We start from the raw sequence: 22,184 nt of genomic DNA, 5'->3' as shown, positions 1-22,184 counted from the left end.
GTTATTCCAATCTATACCTGAAGCTCTAGTCTTACAAGTCGGCAACTTAGAGACATCTAAAGAAGTGTGGGAAGCTATAAAAGCAAGACATGTGGGAGCTGATAGAGTTAGGGAAGCTCGTTTACAAACTTTGATGGATGAATTCAGTCGGATGAAGATGAAAGAAACAGATACTATAGATGATTTCTCAGGCAAACTTGCAGAGATATCGTCTAAATCATCAGCTTTGGGAGAAGATATTGAAGAATCTAAGCTTGTAAAGAAATTCTTGAGCAGTCTTTCTCGTGCAAAATACATTCATATTATTGCTGCACTTGAACAGGTTCTTGATCTAAACACAACAACTTTTGAGGATATTGTTGGACGGCTAAAAGCCTATGAAGAACGAATTCAAGTTGAAGAACAGCAGGAGGATCATGGGAAACTTATGTATGCTAATATGGATTCTCAAGCGCAACAAGAAAGCTATGGAAAAATATTGATCCTTTTCCTTTAATATCTATACGGGAATCATCCCCGAACCTGACCTTCCCTGTTATCTTCTCATCAAGTTTAGAAAAATAATCTCTGTTCCCAGTCATATGATTACTGGCTCCATTATCAAGGTACCAGACATTATCTCCGTTTGCGGTTTCGAACTTAATAGGCATCACCTTTTCTTCATTAAGATACACTACTTCATTCATCATTAACTCCTCTGCTTCATGCGTACTGTCATTCTCATTCTCATGCGTTTCTTGAAGCTTAAGTTTCAGCTCAGGACAGTCATACACATAGTGACCAGTTTTGTCACACCGGTAGCAAACAATCCTAGACGCATCTCTTCCTTGAGTCCAATTGCGTTGGGTTTGTGTGGCCCCGTTGCTGCGTCCTCTTCCTCTGTATCCAGATCGACCTCTTCGACCTCTTCCTCTACCATAACTTTCAGTACCAGCTTGAGAATTTCCTCTACCATAGCTTTCTTGTTGCGCTTGAGAATCCATATTAGCATACATAAGTTTCCCATGATCCTCCTGCTGTTCTTCAACTTGAATTCGTTCTTCATAGGCTTTTAGCCGTCCAACAATATCCTCAAAAGTTGTTGTGTTTAGATCAAGAACCTGTTCAAGTGCAGCAATAATATGAATGTATTTTGCACGAGAAAGACTGCTCAAGAATTTCTTTACAAGCTTAGATTCTTCAATATCTTCTCCCAAAGCTGATGATTTAGACGATATCTCTGCAAGTTTGCCTGAGAAATCATCTATAGTATCTGTTTCTTTCATCTTCATCCGACTGAATTCATCCATCAAAGTTTGTAAACGAGCTTCCCTAACTCTATCAGCTCCCACATGTCTTGCTTTTATAGCTTCCCACACTTCTTTAGATGTCTCTAAGTTGCCGACTTGTAAGACTAGAGCTTCAGGTATAGATTGGAATAACAGAGCCCTGGCCAAATCGTTTTTACTTGCTTCACCTTCTCCTGGCTCAATAGTATCCCAAGCTTTATGTACCTTTAGGGTCACCTTCATTCTCATGCTCCAGACCGTATAATTTGTAGCTGTAAGCATTGGACATTGAATCGTTGAAGAGTTACTCTCCTTCGGTTTCGTAGTAGTAGTAATCGTTAGATCACTCATCGTTTCCTTCTTTCTCTATGTGTTTCTGATTTCAATATTTAAGCTCTGATACCACGTATTGATCCTTGACAGATGTGTATTACATTCCAGAGTTACGAAGCAATATCATTAGTCTCGGTCAGGCAACTGAGTCTGGTTGCGACATTAGAATGAGGGATGATTATCTGATACTATACGATCGTGATGGTAACTTACTGGTCAAGGCAAACAGATCTAAGAATCGTCTGTATAAAGTAACCATGGAAGTCGAAAGTGTGAAGTGCTTGCAGCTTGTAAGTGCTGGTGATTCTGTTACTTGGCATGCAAGACTTGGACATGTTGCGTTTGATACTATGAAGTCTATGATGAATAAAGAGATGGTATCTGGCATACCTAACATCGCGGTTGATAAAGAAACTTGCTCATCGTGCTTATTAGGAAAACAAGTGAGACAAAGCTTTCCAAAGGCAACGATGTACCGTGCTGATTATGTTTTGGAGCTTATTCATGGGGATCTTTGCGGGCCTATATCACCAACCACAGCGGCTGGTAACAGGTATATATTCGTGTTGATTGATGATCATACACGATACATGTGGTCTATTCTTCTGAGAGAGAAGAGCGAGGCATTTGAGAAATTTAAGAAGTTTAAAAGAATGGTTGAGCAAGAGACAGGAAAGTTTATTAAAACACTTCGAACTGATAGAGGTGGTGAGTTTACTTCTAAAGAGTTCCAAGCGTTCTGTGATGATCATGGAGTAAGAAGACATCTAACTGCACCATACTCACCGCAGCAAAACGGTGTTGTGGAAAGACGGAATCGAACACTCATGGAAATGACCAGGAGTATTATGAAGCATATGAGTATTCCAAACTGGTTGTGGGGGGAAGCAGTACGACACTCTACGTATCTCATCAACCGTGTGGGAACAAGGACACTAAAACAGCAGACACCATATGAGATGCTTAAAGGAAAGAAGCCAAACGTTGAGCACTTACGGGTTTTTGGCTGCGTATGTCATGCTAAAAAGGAGACACCACATCTCAAGAAATTAGATGACAGATCACAACTTCTTGTTCACTTAGGCATTGAACCAGGGTCCAAGGCATATCGTCTCTACGATCCAGCAAGTCGAAGAATTATAGTAAGTAGAGACGTCGTCTTTGAAGAAAGCAAACATTGGAAGTGGAATCCTACTGAGAAAGAGATAGGTGAACCAGGGATGATCACCATCACTCTCCCTAATATCAAGGATACCAAGCAAAGTGGTGTTTCACTAGAGATCAAAGACAATGAAGAAGGTGATGAAATTGTTGATGTTGATAGCGAGACAGAGTGCAACACTGATACAGAAGCAGAACCTGTACTGAGACGTTCAGCGAGGGAAAGCAAGAGACCTGGTTATTTGGATGATTACGTCATGCTAGCAGAAGAACTTGAGACAGAACGTATTCTTCTTATGATTAATGAAGAACCATGGGATTGGAGTGAGGCAAAAGATATGAAAGTTTGGAGAAACGCTTGTGAAGAGGAGATTGAGTCTATAAAGAAAAACAGAACATGGACGTTGGTTGATTTACCGGCTGGGAGCAAAGCAATAGGATTAAAGTGGGTGTTCAAGTTGAAACGCAACGCTGATGGTAGTATAAACAAGCACAAAGCTAGGCTTGTCGCAAAAGGGTATGTGCAGCGTGAGGGAATTGATTATGAGGAGGTATTTGCGCCCGTAGCAAGGCTGGAGACTGTGCGTGTATTACTGGCACTAGCAGCATCAAGACATTGGGAAATTCACCACCTCGATGTAAAGACTGCCTTTCTCCACGGTGAGCTTAAGGAGGAAGTATTCGTAATGCAACCTGAGGGCTTTAAGATAAAAGGTAAAGAGGGTAAAGTATACAAACTTCACAAAGCTCTATATGGTCTAAAACAAGCACCAAGAGCTTGGAATATCAAGCTGAATCAGATTCTCAAGGAGCTTGGTTTTAATAAGTGCTCAAAGGAGCCATCTCTGTTTAAAAGAAGAACGAACAGGTCCTGTCTTCTTGTAGCAGTTTATGTTGATGATTTACTCATCACTGGATCAAGACTCGACGACATACAGGAGTTTAAGAGAGAGATGTCGGCAAAATTCGAGATGAGTGATCTCGGGCTTCTTCATTACTATCTTGGTATCGAAGTAACTCAAACAAGAGATGGAGTGATCTTGAAACAGGAAAGATATGCGTGTAAGATACTAGAGGAAGCGGGAATGGGTGAGTGTAATCCTGTTCATATACCAATGGACGCTGGGTTAAAGTTATCCAGAGCACCACATGAAGAAACAATCAACGAGAGAGAGTTCAGAAGAAATATTGGATGCTTGAGGTATTTGATTCATACAAGGCCGGATCTAGCATACTGTGTTGGGGTCTTAAGTCGTTATATGCATGATCCAAGGGCGTCACATGGAGCTGCGTTGAAACAAGTCCTACGCTACCTTAAAGGATCATGCTCACTCGGTCTCTACTATAAGACTAATGAAGGAAAAGAGCTTGTAGGTTACAGCGACAGTAGCTACAACGTTGATCAAGATGATGGGAAGAGTACAACAGGACATATTTTCTACCTCAACAAATGTCCTGTTACTTGGTGCTCACAAAAGCAAGAAATTGTTGCTCTATCTAGTTGCGAGGCAGAGTTTATGGCAGCCACAGAGACAGCTAAACAAGCTATATGGTTGCAGGAACTTCTTGGTGAGATCACAGAAGATGAGATCGAGAAAGTGATCATCCGCATTGATAATAAATCGGCTATAGCACTGACAAGAAATCCAGTGTTTCATGGACGCAGTAAACATATTCACAGGCGGTTCCATTTCATAAGAGAATGCGTCGAAGAAGGGCTTGTAGACGTTGAGCATGTAGCTGGGAATAAACAGAAGGCTGACATATTAACAAAACCACTTGGGAGAATCATGTTCAAAGAGATGAGAGATCTCATTGGAGTTCAAGAATTGAAAGATGAGAATTACAAGCTTAAGGGGAAGTATGTTGAACCTAAGCTTGTAGTTAGTTAACTTGAGATAGAAGTTATCCTAATGAGATTAGGATTTAGTAAAGATTGAGAGTTATCTTTAAGATATGTTTCCTAATGAGTTTAGGAAACATATCTTAAAGATAACTCTCAATCTTTACTAAATCCTAATCTCATTAGGATAACTTCTATCTCAAGTTAACTAACTACAAGCTTAGGTTCAACATACTTCCCCTTAAGCTTGTAATTCTCATCTTTCAATTCTTTCTTCTTCCCCTTAAGCTTGAAAGAAACTTGCTCATCGTGCTTATTAGGAAAACAAGTGAGACAAAGCTTTCCAAAGGCAACGATGTACCGTGCTGATTATGTTTTGGAGCTTATTCATGGGGATCTTTGCGGGCCTATATCACCAACCACAGCGGCTGGTAACAGGTATATATTCGTGTTGATTGATGATCATACACGATACATGTGGTCTATTCTTCTGAGAGAGAAGAGCGAGGCATTTGAGAAATTTAAGAAGTTTAAAAGAATGGTTGAGCAAGAGACAGGAAAGTTTATTAAAACACTTCGAACTGATAGAGGTGGTGAGTTTACTTCTAAAGAGTTCCAAGCGTTCTGTGATGATCATGGAGTAAGAAGACATCTAACTGCACCATACTCACCGCAGCAAAACGGTGTTGTGGAAAGACGGAATCGAACACTCATGGAAATGACCAGGAGTATTATGAAGCATATGAGTATTCCAAACTGGTTGTGGGGGGAAGCAGTACGACACTCTACGTATCTCATCAACCGTGTGGGAACAAGGACACTAAAACAGCAGACACCATATGAGATGCTTAAAGGAAAGAAGCCAAACGTTGAGCACTTACGGGTTTTTGGCTGCGTATGTCATGCTAAAAAGGAGACACCACATCTCAAGAAATTAGATGACAGATCACAACTTCTTGTTCACTTAGGCATTGAACCAGGGTCCAAGGCATATCGTCTCTACGATCCAGCAAGTCGAAGAATTATAGTAAGTAGAGACGTCGTCTTTGAAGAAAGCAAACATTGGAAGTGGAATCCTACTGAGAAAGAGATAGGTGAACCAGGGATGATCACCATCACTCTCCCTAATATCAAGGATACCAAGCAAAGTGGTGTTTCACTAGAGATCAAAGACAATGAAGAAGGTGATGAAATTGTTGATGTTGATAGCGAGACAGAGTGCAACACTGATACAGAAGCAGAACCTGTACTGAGACGTTCAGCGAGGGAAAGCAAGAGACCTGGTTATTTGGATGATTACGTCATGCTAGCAGAAGAACTTGAGACAGAACGTATTCTTCTTATGATTAATGAAGAACCATGGGATTGGAGTGAGGCAAAAGATATGAAAGTTTGGAGAAACGCTTGTGAAGAGGAGATTGAGTCTATAAAGAAAAACAGAACATGGACGTTGGTTGATTTACCGGCTGGGAGCAAAGCAATAGGATTAAAGTGGGTGTTCAAGTTGAAACGCAACGCTGATGGTAGTATAAACAAGCACAAAGCTAGGCTTGTCGCAAAAGGGTATGTGCAGCGTGAGGGAATTGATTATGAGGAGGTATTTGCGCCCGTAGCAAGGCTGGAGACTGTGCGTGTATTACTGGCACTAGCAGCATCAAGACATTGGGAAATTCACCACCTCGATGTAAAGACTGCCTTTCTCCACGGTGAGCTTAAGGAGGAAGTATTCGTAATGCAACCTGAGGGCTTTAAGATAAAAGGTAAAGAGGGTAAAGTATACAAACTTCACAAAGCTCTATATGGTCTAAAACAAGCACCAAGAGCTTGGAATATCAAGCTGAATCAGATTCTCAAGGAGCTTGGTTTTAATAAGTGCTCAAAGGAGCCATCTCTGTTTAAAAGAAGAACGAACAGGTCCTGTCTTCTTGTAGCAGTTTATGTTGATGATTTACTCATCACTGGATCAAGACTCGACGACATACAGGAGTTTAAGAGAGAGATGTCGGCAAAATTCGAGATGAGTGATCTCGGGCTTCTTCATTACTATCTTGGTATCGAAGTAACTCAAACAAGAGATGGAGTGATCTTGAAACAGGAAAGATATGCGTGTAAGATACTAGAGGAAGCGGGAATGGGTGAGTGTAATCCTGTTCATATACCAATGGACGCTGGGTTAAAGTTATCCAGAGCACCACATGAAGAAACAATCAACGAGAGAGAGTTCAGAAGAAATATTGGATGCTTGAGGTATTTGATTCATACAAGGCCGGAACTAGCATACTGTGTTGGGGTCTTAAGTCGTTATATGCATGATCCAAGGGCGTCACATGGAGCTGCGTTGAAACAAGTCCTACGCTACCTTAAAGGATCATGCTCACTCGGTCTCTACTATAAGACTAATGAAGGAAAAGAGCTTGTAGGTTACAGCGACAGTAGCTACAACGTTGATCAAGATGATGGGAAGAGTACAACAGGACATATTTTCTACCTCAACAAATGTCCTGTTACTTGGTGCTCACAAAAGCAAGAAATTGTTGCTCTATCTAGTTGCGAGGCAGAGTTTATGGCAGCCACAGAGACAACTAAACAAGCTATATGGTTGCAGGAACTTCTTGGTGAGATCACAGAAGATGAGATCGAGAAAGTGATCATCCGCATTGATAATAAATCGGCTATAGCACTGACAAGAAATCCAGTGTTTCATGGACGCAGTAAACATATTCACAGGCGGTTCCATTTCATAAGAGAATGCGTCGAAGAAGGGCTTGTAGACGTTGAGCATGTAGCTGGGAATAAACAGAAGGCTGACATATTAACAAAACCACTTGGGAGAATCATGTTCAAAGAGATGAGAGATCTCATTGGAGTTCAAGAATTGAAAGATGAGAATTACAAGCTTAAGGGGAAGTATGTTGAACCTAAGCTTGTAGTTAGTTAACTTGAGATAGAAGTTATCCTAATGAGATTAGGATTTAGTAAAGATTGAGAGTTATCTTTAAGATATGTTTCCTAATGAGTTTAGGAACTTAGGTTTTATATATAAAGGATATGCAAGAGTGTTGCATAACTTGTGGGTTGAGTGCTTTAGTTTTTGAAGATTGTTTCTAAAGCCTTGAGTTATTAATAAAGAGTTTGAGTTTGAGTTCTTGGTTGTTGAGCTACAATCATAAGTCTTGATTTCAATATTCTACATGGTTGTCTAAACAATATTCCATGAAGTTAATCCCTTAAATCGCCATGTTAATTATATTTTTAACGCGCTAGATAATGAAAAGTAACTTGGATGAGAGAGTTCATACATGAAGCAAAGAGAGGACACCAATAGCCTATTGGTGTCCAGAGAGTTGGTGGAATTCATTTAATCAAACCAGATACTGGTTTAAATGAACCGGATATAAAATTAGATACTTTAGTGAAACCAAGTTAGTGGAATTTGATAGTTCCAAATCTCAAAATATCCCTACACCATAGAAGCTACAACTTAGGTGTAGAAAATCATAGGAAGAAAGAAAATTAAAAAAGTGAGGGAAAAGGAAAAAGTTTGCTTGCGGGGAAGCGTGGAGGGTGGCAGAGAGTGTGAGAGAGAGATTATGATTCAGACATTGTTGGGTTATACAGTTGTTACTACTTCAAAACTGCTTTTTCTGGTTTAGGTTCTCTGTTTAAATACAGACATTTCAAATCTTAACAATTCTCCTAACTATAGATGGCTGATCTTGATATACATCGATTAAGTCTTCTCCTCCCAAAGCAAAAATAAGCAAAAGAAGACAAATAAATATAGTATGAATAGCAATGAGATCTGATGATAAGCTTGATATCTTAATATCTTATCAAGCATGATATTTGTATTTGTCTTTAATAAAGTTTTAACTCTATCATGTACACTGTTCCAATCCAATGCGTAAATCTACGTGTATTGTTGTAATCTTGATGCTACATACTTTTGAGACATGATCTTAATCGTATCAGAGATATATATCTTCAACTTTTGATGTTTATAAGATGATTAAGCTACGCGGGTGAATTTATATAGCAACGTTCATAATATTGGCATAAGAACATTAACAAAGATTCAAGAGAGAGAGTAAAAATAATGGAGGAGAGAGAGAATGGCGGGGGCCATAATGTGGCAGGGCATGTGGCTGGGATTCCAACTTGACCTTGTCGGTTGTTCTCTGTACTGCCCTCCTCTGCAACCCACACACTATAAAGCCTAATTTCCTTCTTTTTTTTTTACTAAACGCTCCTTTTTGGTACATCTCCAAAATAAAACAGTATGATGGTAATTATTTGTGGTTTTGACATTAAAATTTTAGTTTTTAAAGGTTTTCGGTATTTTTTTTTCAAATGAACAAACTATAAAGGTTATCCTATAACTAATCCCTTTGTTCCTAAGAAATAAATGTTTAAAAATAAAATTATGTTTCAAAAAGATGTATGTTTACAATTGTTCTGCAATTTTTAGTAGTTAATAATTATAAATTGTAAAATTCAAATATTAATTGTACTTATTCAAATACTATTAGTTTAAAATTATGAAGAATAGCTAAACGCAAATTTATAATTAATATTTAATATGTTTTTCTAATATGTGCAAAACACAAGAAAATGCATAATTTAGGAAAAGAGAGAGTATACTTTACATTTGAAAGATGTGATTTTTAATCACTCAAACAACGCCCAAATCCGATCAAGATCTTGTTGAGCAAAAATAAAAGTATACAAACGTATATTAGACGTAGCAGTTGCACCGAACAAAAAAGAATTATGCGCACAATGCACAAACATAATTTAATGCTATAGAATGCGAGTTTATACTTTATCAGTAAACTTCAATATTCGTTCAATTTTCTGATTACAAATGTACTTATGTACATATGATCCATTGGCACAAATTACAATATTCTGAATTGATTATTACTAGATGTTAGTGTTTGTTTAATAGTTATTATCAGCTGACTGTATATAATTTTTTACTTTACTTAAAGGGAATTAACTGTTGTGATATACAAGCAACAGTCTGCCCATTTCAGACTGATTTACATTTTAGCATTTTAGCGTTATGCAACAACAACAAAAAATAATCATATAACTGAGAAATTTTAAAAAAAATTCTATGTACTCATATTTTCTGTTTTTACCATTTTAATATGTCAATGCACTAATGGCTTGTGGTACTTGGTAAAAATGACATACAAACTGCGACATAATTCAATAATTGCATCAGTTTCATGCCAATGATATATACTATGAAATTTGAGCTTCAAGTTACTGTTGAATCGTGATGTGTATAGAACTAAACTAACTGATAGACCAATCAAATTTCATACAAATTAAGAAAGAAAAAACAATTGGTGTGACCAAAATGCATAGAGTTATGCAATATAATTACTATAAACTTACATGGCTTCAATTTTTTTTTGCTAAAGTTATGCATTATTAAAAAATAATATATCAAATCAACTAATTGTAAAACTTAAATAAACTTACATGATGTCTAAAAAACTTACATTAATCTGTGATTATGTATTACTGATTCAACCAGATGCGTCGTTTTAAAATATACCTTTTATGATTTAATTGTATATGATATATAGAGTAAAAATATGTTATTTATCATCATTTTAAATTTATTGATGAAGATCTCAATACACCGCTTATAAATAAATATATGGAATATGATGAAAATAACTAGAAGTAGTTCTAATCTGATGCATTGTTAGTTTATTTTCGTTTATATATTATCTTCATTTTTTTAGTTTTCAGATTTAAAATGTTCACTCATGTTATGATTATTGCTAAATGTAGTAGTTTTAAAATAAAATGCATTTTGTTTATATTTACAAATACTACAATACAATATAACATGTGGTCTGAAAGGTTGTTCAATTGCCTATTTAGATTGGATGTTAAAACATTATAATAGAGTCATTTAGCTTAATATTCCAAAATAAACTTTTAAGTATTTTTCTTCCCATTTTAACTTTTTCTATGTTCTCGTTTTTCTCTTGAAGATTGATAAAGGGTCAGTAGTATAGTATAATTTTTATATGAAAATGGTCTAAATGACATCTTTTTTTTTTATCATCTCTTCTTCTCCTTTTTCATGACAAACTAAAACCAGACCCCTCAATTAAAAACCTTAATTCTCTAATTTCTCAGTTCTCTAACTAGGGTTAGAAGATTGAGAAATTAGAGAATTGAGAGATTAGAGAATTAAGGTTTTTATTTTGGGGATTCTGTTTTCAACCGGGATAATATACTTTCTTCATAGACATAAATATACTTAATCAGGTTAAAAATTCAGAATCACTGAAATAATCTTTCAACTAGTTGAACTAATCCCACAGATCATTACCATTAGTATTCATTTAAGTCCAAGATTACCTTAAAATTTTGCTTTAAAATTATAAAAGCACTTCAAAGGAGATGCTAAATGAGAAGTACTTCACTACATGATAGTATAATATATACTCATACGATCGTCTCTATCTCTTTCCCATGGCCTCACCACAAGAACTGTCTCTTATAATCAGATCTCAAAGGTTTGCTTGTTGGGAGCACTGAGACATCAAACATGACTTCTTCTCTCTTTCAACCTTAACAACTAATTAACCCTAAAAGTTCCCTTTTACAGTATCAATCCCAAAAGTTCCTAGACATCTCATCTCTCTCTCCATTAATACCCTTCACAAGTAAAAAAAAAGCTTTTGAGCTTTTATTGGTTAAGGTCCTCTTCAGTTCCTCCTGGAAAATCTGAGTCTTACCTCGTGTACTTGCTTTTATCGGTAAGTCTCTGAATCTCTTTGTCTTTAATTAACATTCTTCTTTTTGTCTTTAACAGTCTTTCTTTCCTTATTAGCAGTCTCATTAATATTTTCTTTTCCAGACATGAGATTAAACAAACCCTAGAGTAGAGATCCACAAGTTTTTTTTTTTTTTTTTTTGGTAGGGTAGAGATCCACAAGTTAAACCCTTCTCCATCTCCTTTTTTTTTTGTCAGCGCCCTTCTCCATCTCCTTAATTGCAAATTAAATCATTTTCAGGGTTTAATTATAATTAAACTCCAAGAAAAAGAAAATGGATATGAGAAGCCATGAAATGATTGAGAGAAGAAGAGATGACAATGGCAACAATGGTGTTGGTAATATCAATAGCATTATTACAAATGAAGATAACTGCAACGGTAACAACAACACTCGTGTCTCTTCCAACTCTCAAACCCTAGTTCCCCACCAATCCAAGTCTTCGCCTTCTTTTTCCATCTCCACCGTACGGTACCGAGAGTGTCTGAAGAACCACGCGGCGAGCGTCGGTGGAAGTGTATATGACGGTTGCGGCGAGTTCATGCCGAGTGGTGAGGAAGGAACATTAGAAGCTCTTAGATGCGCTGCTTGTGACTGCCACCGTAATTTCCACCGGAAAGAAAACGACGGCGTAGGAAGCTCAGATGGAAGCTCTCATCACCGTCATCATCACCACCATCACCAGTACGGTGGAGGGAGAAGACCACCGCCGAGAAACATGATGCTTAACCCACTCATGCTTCCTCCCCCGCCGAGTTACGCGCCGTTGCACCACCACAAGTACGGAATGAGTCCTCCTGGTGGAGGAGGAATGGTGACGCCGATGAGCTTCCCTTACGGCGGCGGCGGAGGAGGAGCTGAGTCGTCTAGTGAAGATCTGAATATGTATGGACAGTCAAGCGGAGAGAATGGAGGAGGTGTTACGCCGGGACAAACGGCGTTTTCGATGAAACGGTTCAGGACGAAGTTCACGGCGGAGCAGAAGGAGAAGATGATGGAGTTTGCGGAAAAGCTAGGGTGGAGGATGAACAAGCAAGACGAAGAAGACCTCAAGAGATTCTGTGGTGAGATCGGAGTTAAGAGACAGGTCTTCAAAGTCTGGATGCATAACAACAAGAACAATGCTAGGAAACAACCAACACCAACAACAACAACATGAACTCTCTAATGGTGAAGTGATCAAGTACTACTTAGTTGTGAGATTATGTAAGAGAATCATCTCTTAATCTATTGTTATCTTTTTGTTTTAGATGTTATCTAGGTTTTGTAGCTTGTACGATTGGATGATGTTTTGTTTGAGTAGTTAATAATAAATTAATAATAGAGTCAATCGGCTAAAACCCCATAGAGAAGTTGGAAATTAGGTAATTAGCCATGATGTAACAAGTTGTGTGTCTATAAACAAAGATATCATGGAGTGGAATTTAGAATTGAGTTAATTATTAGAAAAGTTGCGTATATGGAATGCAATTTAACTTAATAATATGTGTTTTTAGTTTAGTTTGACTTTTTGTCTTTTACACGGATGGTACTTGTAATCAGTTTATTCACTATTTTATGATTCTGTCTTTTTTACGCTTAAGTACAAAGTTAGAGATATACAAATACGATCGACGCTATTTTTTTTTTTTTGTAACAGGCTTTCAACGCTATTATTAACTAGGGGTGGGCACTTTACCCGATATCCGAAGTGGCACCCGAACCCGATCCGAAAAAACCGAACCGAAGTAGCAAAATACCCGAACGGATATTGAATAAGGAGAGATTGGATACCCGAACCCGAACGGATAATACCCGAACCCGAATGGATATCCGAAGATAACCGAACATATGTATAATTAACCTTATGTTTCTAGTTTATATCTCTCATTTTATATAAAATATTTATATTGATACTACACATAATTTAAGTTCATATGATATACATACAATTCCGGAAAAAATGATTTGCTACTCACTTAAAATGCATGTCAAGTTTTTTATTTCAAAAATTAACAAAAAGTTATATCCAAAATTAAAAAAAAATAACTAAATTAGTGTCTTTTTAGTTTTAAAATGTTATGTCCAAATCTATTAACCATTCAATCTATTAAAAATAAAAAATTAGTTAACTAAAAGTTATATTTTAAAATACAATAAACTTGAGAAATGAAAATTTTAATATTTTTTTTCAAAATCTAAATATCCGAACCCGATCCGAAATAACCGAATCCGAACTAAAAATACCCGAACCCGACCCGAAGTACAGAAATACCCGAACGGGTTCTAGACCTCTATACCGAAATACCCGAAAATCCGAAATACCCGACCCGAACCCGAACGGGTACCCGAACGCCCACCCCTATTATTAACAGTTCGATACAAATCTTAGAAAAAAAACAAAAGCTGCAATACGTACCTTCAAATGCAAAAAAAAAAAAACCTAGTAAAGTGTTTCTTAATTTCACTTACAGAGAATCTTGTAGATAAGCATCATTTGGAACCAACCAAAAAACAAGTATATAATGTAAACACAACATTTTTTTGCAGGCTACGTTACATTTTTCTGTGAAGATTTCAATGTTTATATGAGCAAAATTGTTATGTTATTATTATGGTATATAACAATATATAATTTAGTTTTTTTTGTTATAGATATTATATATATATGATAGATATATGCATATGCAAGCGTTATGATCAAAGTTAACTTTTTATATGTTTGATGTGAATGTCTCCAACCATTTGATTTGGCTCTACTGTAGAGAACTAGTCACCTTGCAGTTTTGTACCAAAACAAAAACATGAGAAAAAAAACTTAATATATTTTTTTTTTGATCAAAGAAATTTAACATATAGATATATATATATATATCACAGATAGGGCCAAAGTTATATAACTCAGGACCTATGTGTATCCTTTTTCTTTTCTTTTTCTGTGTCGTCACAACCTATGTATCGTATCTAAGCTACCATATATATGTAATAATGGATATAAATAAATAACACTTTTCGAGCTTCTATTTTCTTTTTTTTGCGACTACTTTTGAATGGAGAATGTTGATTATTAATATTATAAAATAATTATTTCATTTTGTTTCTTCCTTTGAGAAAAAGAAAGTGGGCCAAAGGGTAAAAGATCCAAGTCTAATTTCTGTATATGATCCTCCTTCTTCTGTATGTTTTAGTTGGCTGCCTACATTGTTCACGTTAGAGCATGATTAACCTAAAATTTTTAGATTGGGATTCTTAGTGGAAGTTAAAAACAGTTTTTTAACTTACGCTAAAAAACCCACTTTAAAAACCCCGAATTAATTATGGTCTTAGAAATGAGGCGGCTCGACGGATTAAAGGCCACACTTATTTATAACAATCAGACCGGTAAAGTTCATAAATGTAATCTGTAATCTATATCATCGGAATGCATAAGTGAAACAATGTACAGTACTATTTATGAATGCCACCAACAAAACAATGTTGTGTTTTGATTGATATCTTATTTTTAATAAAAAACTAGATTTTTTAACCGCGATACGCGCGGATAAGATATTATATGTATTTTTCAATTCTAAAAAATAATGTATAATATTGTATTATATTATTTAAAGAATAGAAAATAAGATTACATAACATAAATATATTTTTTATATTTTCTTTGTGGAAATCATTATGTTGTTTGATTGTTGTACTTAATTCACATATTTGCATAGATATTTGTGATAGATGAATAACTATATTTTTATTATCAGTAAATAATATATATTTATTATATAATATAAGAAAAATGAAATTATTTACTTTTTAACAAACTTGTCTCATGTTGGGGACTCGATTATAGACATATCATATTCGAATGAAACATTTTTACACTTATCAATCTTCTTAACAATCAAGAAACAAATCTGAATATTAAAACAATATCTCATACGATCTCTTTGTGGAATAACTGCTCTGAAGAAATTGAATTTATGCATCAAAAAGGACTGGAAATGGATATGCATATGGGTTATCTAAGTAGATCAGCTTTACAAAAAACTATTTATAGTTCATATATCATTTATGTCCATCCTATTTTTTTTGTCCATCATTTCTTAAACATCTTGAAATAAGTAATGCTAATTAATAATAAACTTTTTGCTCACAAAATAAAAATCAAATTTGTTTAATTTGTCTAAGTGATATATGTATTTCTCAATTCTAAAAAAAAATGTATAATATTGTATTATATTATTTAAAAAATATAAAATATGACTACATAACATAAATATATTTTTTAAATTTTCTTTGTGGAAATCAATATGTTGTTTGATTGTTGTACTTGATTCACATATTTGCATAGATATTTGTGATAGATGAATAACTATATTTTTATTATCAGTAAATAATATATATTGATTATATAATATAAGAAAAATAAAATTATTTACGTTTTAAACAAACTTGTCTCATGTTGGAGACTCGGTTATAGACATATCATATACGAAGGAGACATTTTTACAGTTATCAATCTTCTTAACATTGAAAAAACAAATCTACATATCAAAACAATATCTCATACGATCTATTTGTGGAATAACTACTCTGAAGAAATTGAATTTAGGCATCAAAAAGGACTGAAAATGGATGTGCAGATATGTTTTCTAAGTCTGCTTCACAAAATACTATTCATAGTTCATATATCATTAATGTCCATCCTATTTTTTTGTCTACCATTTCTTAAACATCTTGAAATAACTGATGCTAATTAATAATAAACTTGTTGCTGGAAAAAAAATCAAATTTGTCTAATTATCGCTTAAATATTTTATTAATATGGTCTAAGAAGCTTTTAAGTGATATCATAGTTTAATTTATTAGTTTTTTTGTTAATTTTTAGAGGTTTTTGTATTTAAGATTTTTTCCATATTAAGCTTCTCTTTCTTTCACAGAATTGATATATATATATATATATATCATAAAAATTACCATCAAACCAGTTTTACTTATTTATTATTTTGTTTTAACGAAAATACACTTTTTAAATAATTTAATTTAAAATAAAATTATATATTAATTTGCTGTATTTTAACAATTTCATTGATTTAATTAATTTGCTTTGGTGGATAACTTAAAAAGTTTTCATATGAATCGGGGAAAGCAAGTTTATGTTGCTATATTATATTTATTTTGTGTATATAGAATCTATATATAATGCTAGTGTAATAAAGAAAGAACATTATTTTTTTGTAACTTCAAAAATATACATTATTACAATTTAAAATGAATCAAAATTGAATAAAATGGTAATTAAATATTTCTAAATCTAATTGTTTAGTTGGATTCTCATGAAAAAAATCGATTGGTTAAACAAATGTTTCAAAATTTGTTGTGGTATTGTTTTGTCTATAAATTATAAAATTTATTGAATTAATATATTTAATTATTGCATCCTTAAATAATATTTTATTAAGACATTAGAAAAATATGTTTTGAGTTGTTTTGTCAAATTGTACAAAAATCTATGCTTTTTCATATTTGTAACTTCAAAAAGATACATTATGATAATTTGAAATTAATCAAAATTGAATAAAATGGTAATTAAATATTTGTAAATCTAATTATTATTTTTATCTTGTTTAGTTGGATTCTCATGAAAAAAAAATTGATAGGTTAAACAAATGTTTCAAAATTTGTTGTGTTATTGTTTTGTCTATAAATTACAAAATTTATTGAATTAATATATTTAATTATTGCACCCTTAAATAATATTTTATTAAGACATTAGAGAAGTATGTTATGAGTTGTTTTGTCAAAATTTTACAAAAATCTATGTTTTTTCATATTTGTCACGAAATTTATATGTTAAACTTACTTTTACAAAATTCTTAACTTTGTCACGAAAACAAAAATCTATGATTTTTCATATTTGTCAACGTTCTCACACTTTCTAAGAATATATTAGCTTAGTCACTTACTTATTTTTTTTTTACAAAACAAAGTATCGGAGTCTTGAAAGTTGAATTCATATTATTGTAAATGTACATAAGAGTTTGTGATTATATACTTAGTGGTTCTTGTATATGTGTCCAAGAAAGTTTCAATGGCTTAGTGGTAACTGTCCTATATATATATATCATACTAATCCGGGTTCGATTCTCACCTTCGCATTGTTTTTTTATTTTTTACGAAAAATAAATGAGATGACATGGCAATTTCGGGTTCTCTGATTGGTTGATTTTTCTATCCTATGTGGACACCCTCTCCATGGCTTATATCCCCCTTCTCATGAAAAAAAAAGCGATAGGTTAAACAAATGTTTCAAAATTTGTTGTGTTATTGTTTTGTCTATAAATTACAAAATTTATTGAATTAATATATTTAATTATTGCACCCTTAAATAATATTTTATTAAAATATTAGAGAAGTATGTTATGAGTTGTTTTGTCAAAATTTTACAAAAATCTATGTTTTTTCATATTTGTCACGAAAATTTATATGTTAAACTTACTTTTACAAAATTCTTAACTTTGCACGAAAACAAAAATCTATGTTTTTTCATATTTGTCAACGTTCTCACACTTTCTAAGAATATATTAGCTTAATCACTTACTTATTTTTTTTTTACAAAACAAAGTATCGGAGTTTTGAAAGTTGAATTCATATTATTGTAAATATACATAAGAGTTTGTGATTATATACTTACTGGTTCTTGTATATGTATCCAAGAAAGTTTCAATGGCTTAGTGGTAACTGTCCTATATATATATCATACTAACCTGGGTTCAATTCTCACGTTCGCATTGTTTTTTTATTTTTTACGTCGTTGATCAATGACCAAGCTTTTTGTATAAATATCACTATTCCCATTTGCTAAAATAGAACACAATATTCGTGTCGGCTTTCAAAGGTTTATTATATATATTAACCAAAGTATCTCAGATTTATGGAATGATCTAAAATAATTTCTAAAAATAATTACATTTCAAGAAAAAAATCTCTCCGAATATCCAAATGAGATTAAAAATATTAAAGTATTTCTAATGGAGATTTTATCCATTGGAGTTCTTAAAATGCATATATATTTTGTTGTAGAATTTTTGGATGTAACTTTATTTGATATAGTTGTAAAACTAAATGATGAAAAAATATATTCTTACATCATCTTTTCTGCGGTTTGCTAAATAAAATTTTAGAAAATAAAGTTTCTCCGGCCATTTATTTATTTTCTTTTTGTAATTCTTAAAAGTAAATAAAACTTCATTCGTGACTTTTTGTTGTATCATGATGCTTTGCAGATTCTGGGAGCAGAAAGTGGATGGAAACCAATTCCTTTCACTGATCTTGTGTTGAGTGCTTCTGTTAGAAAAGCTTACCGAAAGGCAACTCTCTACGTTCATCCTGACAAGCTTCAACAACGTGGAGCATCCGCACAACAGAAGTACATTTGCAAACATAAGTTACAAGTACAGTATCAAGCTAAGATATGGGATAGAGATAGTTCTAGAGATGTAATAACCTATAAATATTTGTAACCACGAGTTCATATATATTAAAAGAAGCTCATTCTTATTCCCAGCAAAACCATCCACAATATTTATTCATCAAGGTTTCTCAAACTAAAAGTACATAAAGCCAATGGCACACCAGTAAACGAGTGAGAGAGCTAAGACAACGAAAGTGGTTTAAAAGCCGAGCAAATGAAGCATGATTGCATTTTGGGCATGCATGCGATTCTCTGCCTGTGGGAAGACAATGGAATAAGGAGCTTCCACGACTCCATTGGTCACTTCCACTCCTCTTTCTGCAGGCAAACAATGCATGAAGTAGGCCTTTGGACCCGCCAATTTCATCAGAGCTTCATCTACCTGCAAGTTTTAACATAATATAAGTAAGATATCTAAATCAGAGCCATTCGTATACAGAAGAAATATGTTATACCTGGAAGCCTTGGAATGCTTTACGGCGGTATTCAGCTTCATCCTTTTGCCCCATACTGGCCCATACGTCAGAGTAGACAACATCAGCTCCTATGACAGCTTCTTTAGGATCATTGGTAATCTCTATCTTACTTAATCCAGCTTGTTGTGCCTTTAAAACCATCTCTTTGTCTGGTTCAAACCCTTTTGGGCAAGCGCAGACAAAATGGAAAGGAATAACTGATGCCAATTCTAACCATGAATGCACCATATTGTTCCCATCTCCCACATACACAACCTGAAATTTTATTGAATCAGTGTGTACCTAAAGATGACTTTTTCTGTATGATTTCACATACAATATCTACAAGTCTAGCTATGATTTATGATTTTGAAATAAATAATGTTTTGAAGTCAAATATTATATGCATAGATTTAATTCTGAAAGGGTTAACTAACCTTTGTCCCTTCGACTTGACCAATGTGCTCAATCATTGTGAGTGCATCGGCCATGATTTGGCAAGGGTGGTTATGATCTGTCAGACCGTTAACAACCGGTACACTCGAGTAGTTAGCCAAATCAAGAATGTCCTGCAATCAAGATTTGATTCATTCAGCTTTTAAAACACCAATACCACACACAAGACACTAAAACAGACACATGAGAAAGCACTTCTAGTGTTCCACCTAGTATCTCTTTTCTAAACCAACCAAAAACTCACCGGCATACCTGATGAGCAAAAACACGGGCCATAATGATGTCATTATAGCGCGACAGGACACGAGCAACGTCGCGAGTCTCCTCTCGCTTGCCCATCTGGATGTCATTGGGTCCAAGATACAGTGCATGTCCACCAAGCAAGAAAAAGCCAGTCTCAAAGGAAACACGAGTCCTCATGGAGGGCTTTGCAAAGATCATAGACATAGACTTCCCTTTAAAAGGCAGATAGTTCCTCTCCCCTGACTTCAACAGGGCTTTCACCTCTGAAGCCTTGTCTAGAATCTTCTTGATGGTCTCTGTGTCAAAATCATCTATGGCCAGAAAGTCTTTCAGGTCAGATTTCCCTGCAGAACACAAAAGAGATTTTAGTTAATGATTCTTTTACAGACAGGTTCCGACTTCGGACAAGAACATTTGCATTTTTGTTTAACAGATTATGTTTCTGTAATAAAAAAAAACATGCTTTGAAAGATTAATCTCCAATCAATTAACGAACTTTCTCATTTGGGTAATGCTAGAATCGGAATCTGGTAACGAAAGATCCAACCTTTCACATCGGAAGTAGAAGGGGACGTGACGGAGGAGGCTTGGCAGGAGACGCGGAGGCTGAGGGGTGAGAAGCTCGCCGGAGGAGCGAGTGAGACGGCGGAGAATCGCCTGAGAGTGGTGCCAGGGAAGAAGGACGATGAAGAGGAGAGGGAAAGAGCCGGTGATCGGGTGGAAGAGACGTGAGAAGCCATAGCCGCCGCCACCATTGTCGTAATTGCGTTGTTGATGACTCTTCTTCAGTGACACACTGCTTTACCTTATTGCTGCAGAGGAGACACGCTTGTTTCTAGGCCTTAAGGCCCATTATCAGATGTTGGGCTTTCGGCCCATATTTGTTTCTACTCCTATGACAAATTGTTCTTGCACTCTTTTTAGGGAATCAATAAACAAATTGTATATTATATATGTTCAGCAATTTAATATTTTACTAGGTGACCGGCACGCACCCTGTGCGGGCACAAAAACATGACCGGCCCGCACTCTGTGTTCCCTCTCGGCCCGCACCTCACGAGAGGGAACACAGTAACGTCAGTATGAAGAGACAGATATTGTGTGTATGTATAATTGCAACGTTACAAAATATTTTGTGTGTTTACGAAGATACTTTCATTCAAAAAATGGAATAAATAGTGTATAGTTTTAGAAGTAACAGATTATATATTATCATTAATTAGAATTGTATTGTATATGTGTCGTAATTCTTTATTTTAGGTGAATAATATTATTTTTCTATAAATAATAAACAAACATTTATGTAGACATATTAAAAGAAAATATAATAAAAATCGAAATATTATCTATAAATAATATAAATTATGAAGTACATTTCTCGATAAAGAAAGCAAATTCAATTAGAAACCTACAAAAAATTATATCTACCAAGTTCTTATGCCTGCATGCAGATGAAGCAAACATCAATAAGTTAAACAATTCTTCCATATTTGGAAAACATATATATATATAGCAATGACAAATTAAATGGTAGAGTATGTAAACACTTGTTTTCTACCAGCGTGAGCTAGAACACCGTCGTATTTAAGAATCATAAGGGCCTCTACGGGTCTTTCTTATTCGACTTCACCATCCCACTTCAGCGGCTTCAGTTGAACTTTCCTATATATCCCTGAAAAATTTCCTCCCTGCGCCATTCCAAAAGATTCTTTGCTGTGAGAAAATGACCTCATGAATTAAATAAAAAATGCATAATGCTAGCTTACTTATAAAATAGTATATTCAACAAAAAAAATGATATAAGATAGTATTACTAAACAATACAATTCAAATACTTTCCCGGACTATATTCAACAAAAAAAGAGAAAGTACTAAAAAACTTCTTCAAGGTTTCTCAGCATGTTCAAGGTTTTCTGGATCACTATCACTCTCACGACCTGGTCTATATATAAAAAAAAGAAGACCATATTGTCGTTACCAGTATTCAACACATGGAAAAAATAGACCAAACATGCTTTTTGGAGACAAGACATAAAGAGTTGAGTTCAGGGTTCTAAAGATGAGGAGCCTTTACGTCTAAACACATTTTTCTTAGCACACAAGCAGGATCGTCGTAATACCTTAATAGTATGAGAGGAGAGATTTATGAATAATACTTTAAAGAATAAAAAGAGA

At 34.5% G+C, this 22,184-nt stretch overlaps 2 protein-coding genes across 4 annotated transcripts; one reads left to right on the top strand and one right to left on the bottom strand.

Moving 5' to 3' along the window:
* The first annotated feature begins 8,145 nt into the window (after positions 1 to 8,145).
* Positions 8,146 to 13,144, top strand: LOC103830655 (zinc-finger homeodomain protein 5). Of its 3 annotated transcripts, XM_033275445.1 has the most exons (3): positions 8,146 to 11,396; positions 11,655 to 12,620; positions 13,054 to 13,144. In XM_033275445.1, exon 2 carries the CDS (start codon positions 11,689 to 11,691, stop codon positions 12,571 to 12,573), a length of 885 nt encoding a protein of 294 aa, XP_033131336.1. In that variant the 5' UTR covers positions 8,146 to 11,396; positions 11,655 to 11,688; the 3' UTR covers positions 12,574 to 12,620; positions 13,054 to 13,144. The 3 variants fall into 3 exon arrangements, with proteins under 3 accessions (XP_033131336.1, XP_009104712.1, XP_033131335.1); XM_009106464.3 differs by lacking the exon at positions 13,054 to 13,144 and having other exon boundaries at positions 11,655 to 12,757; XM_033275444.1 differs by lacking the exon at positions 13,054 to 13,144 and having other exon boundaries at positions 11,561 to 12,757.
* A 5,773-nt stretch (positions 13,145 to 18,917) lies between these two features.
* On the bottom strand, positions 18,918 to 20,817 carry LOC103830654 (ornithine carbamoyltransferase, chloroplastic). Its single transcript, XM_009106463.3, has 5 exons — positions 20,557 to 20,817; positions 20,019 to 20,353; positions 19,748 to 19,879; positions 19,311 to 19,586; positions 18,918 to 19,237 (listed from the first exon to the last, which is right to left on the bottom strand). The coding sequence occupies exons 1-5, from the start codon at positions 20,762 to 20,764 to the stop codon at positions 19,055 to 19,057; spliced, it is 1,134 nt and encodes a 377-aa protein (XP_009104711.1). The 5' UTR covers positions 20,765 to 20,817; the 3' UTR covers positions 18,918 to 19,054.
* Between the last annotated feature and the right edge of the window lie 1,367 nt (positions 20,818 to 22,184).

The sequence above is a fragment of the Brassica rapa genome, chromosome A07 (assembly GCF_000309985.2).
Source record: "Brassica rapa cultivar Chiifu-401-42 chromosome A07, CAAS_Brap_v3.01, whole genome shotgun sequence".
Lineage (NCBI taxonomy): Eukaryota > Viridiplantae > Streptophyta > Magnoliopsida > Brassicales > Brassicaceae > Brassica > Brassica rapa.
Note: the sequence above shows the minus strand (reverse complement) of the source record. Positions and strands in the feature narration are given on the sequence as shown.

What these genes read in the sequence shown, in the direction of transcription:
- LOC103830655 (XM_033275445.1), top strand. Translation starts at nt 11,689, where the DNA reads ATGGATATGAGAAGCCATGAAATGATTGAGAGAAGAAGAGATGACAAT.
- LOC103830654 (XM_009106463.3), bottom strand. Translation starts at nt 20,764, where the DNA reads ATGGTGGCGGCGGCTATGGCTTCTCACGTCTCTTCCACCCGATCACCG. An exon ending in TTCTACTTCCGATGTGAAAG is followed by an intron (nt 20,354 to 20,556) that starts GTTGGATCTTTC and finishes TGTGTTCTGCAG; the next exon opens with GGAAATCTGACCTGAAAGAC. An exon ending in CCCGTGTTTTTGCTCATCAG is followed by an intron (nt 19,880 to 20,018) that starts GTATGCCGGTGA and finishes TCTTGATTGCAG; the next exon opens with GACATTCTTGATTTGGCTAA.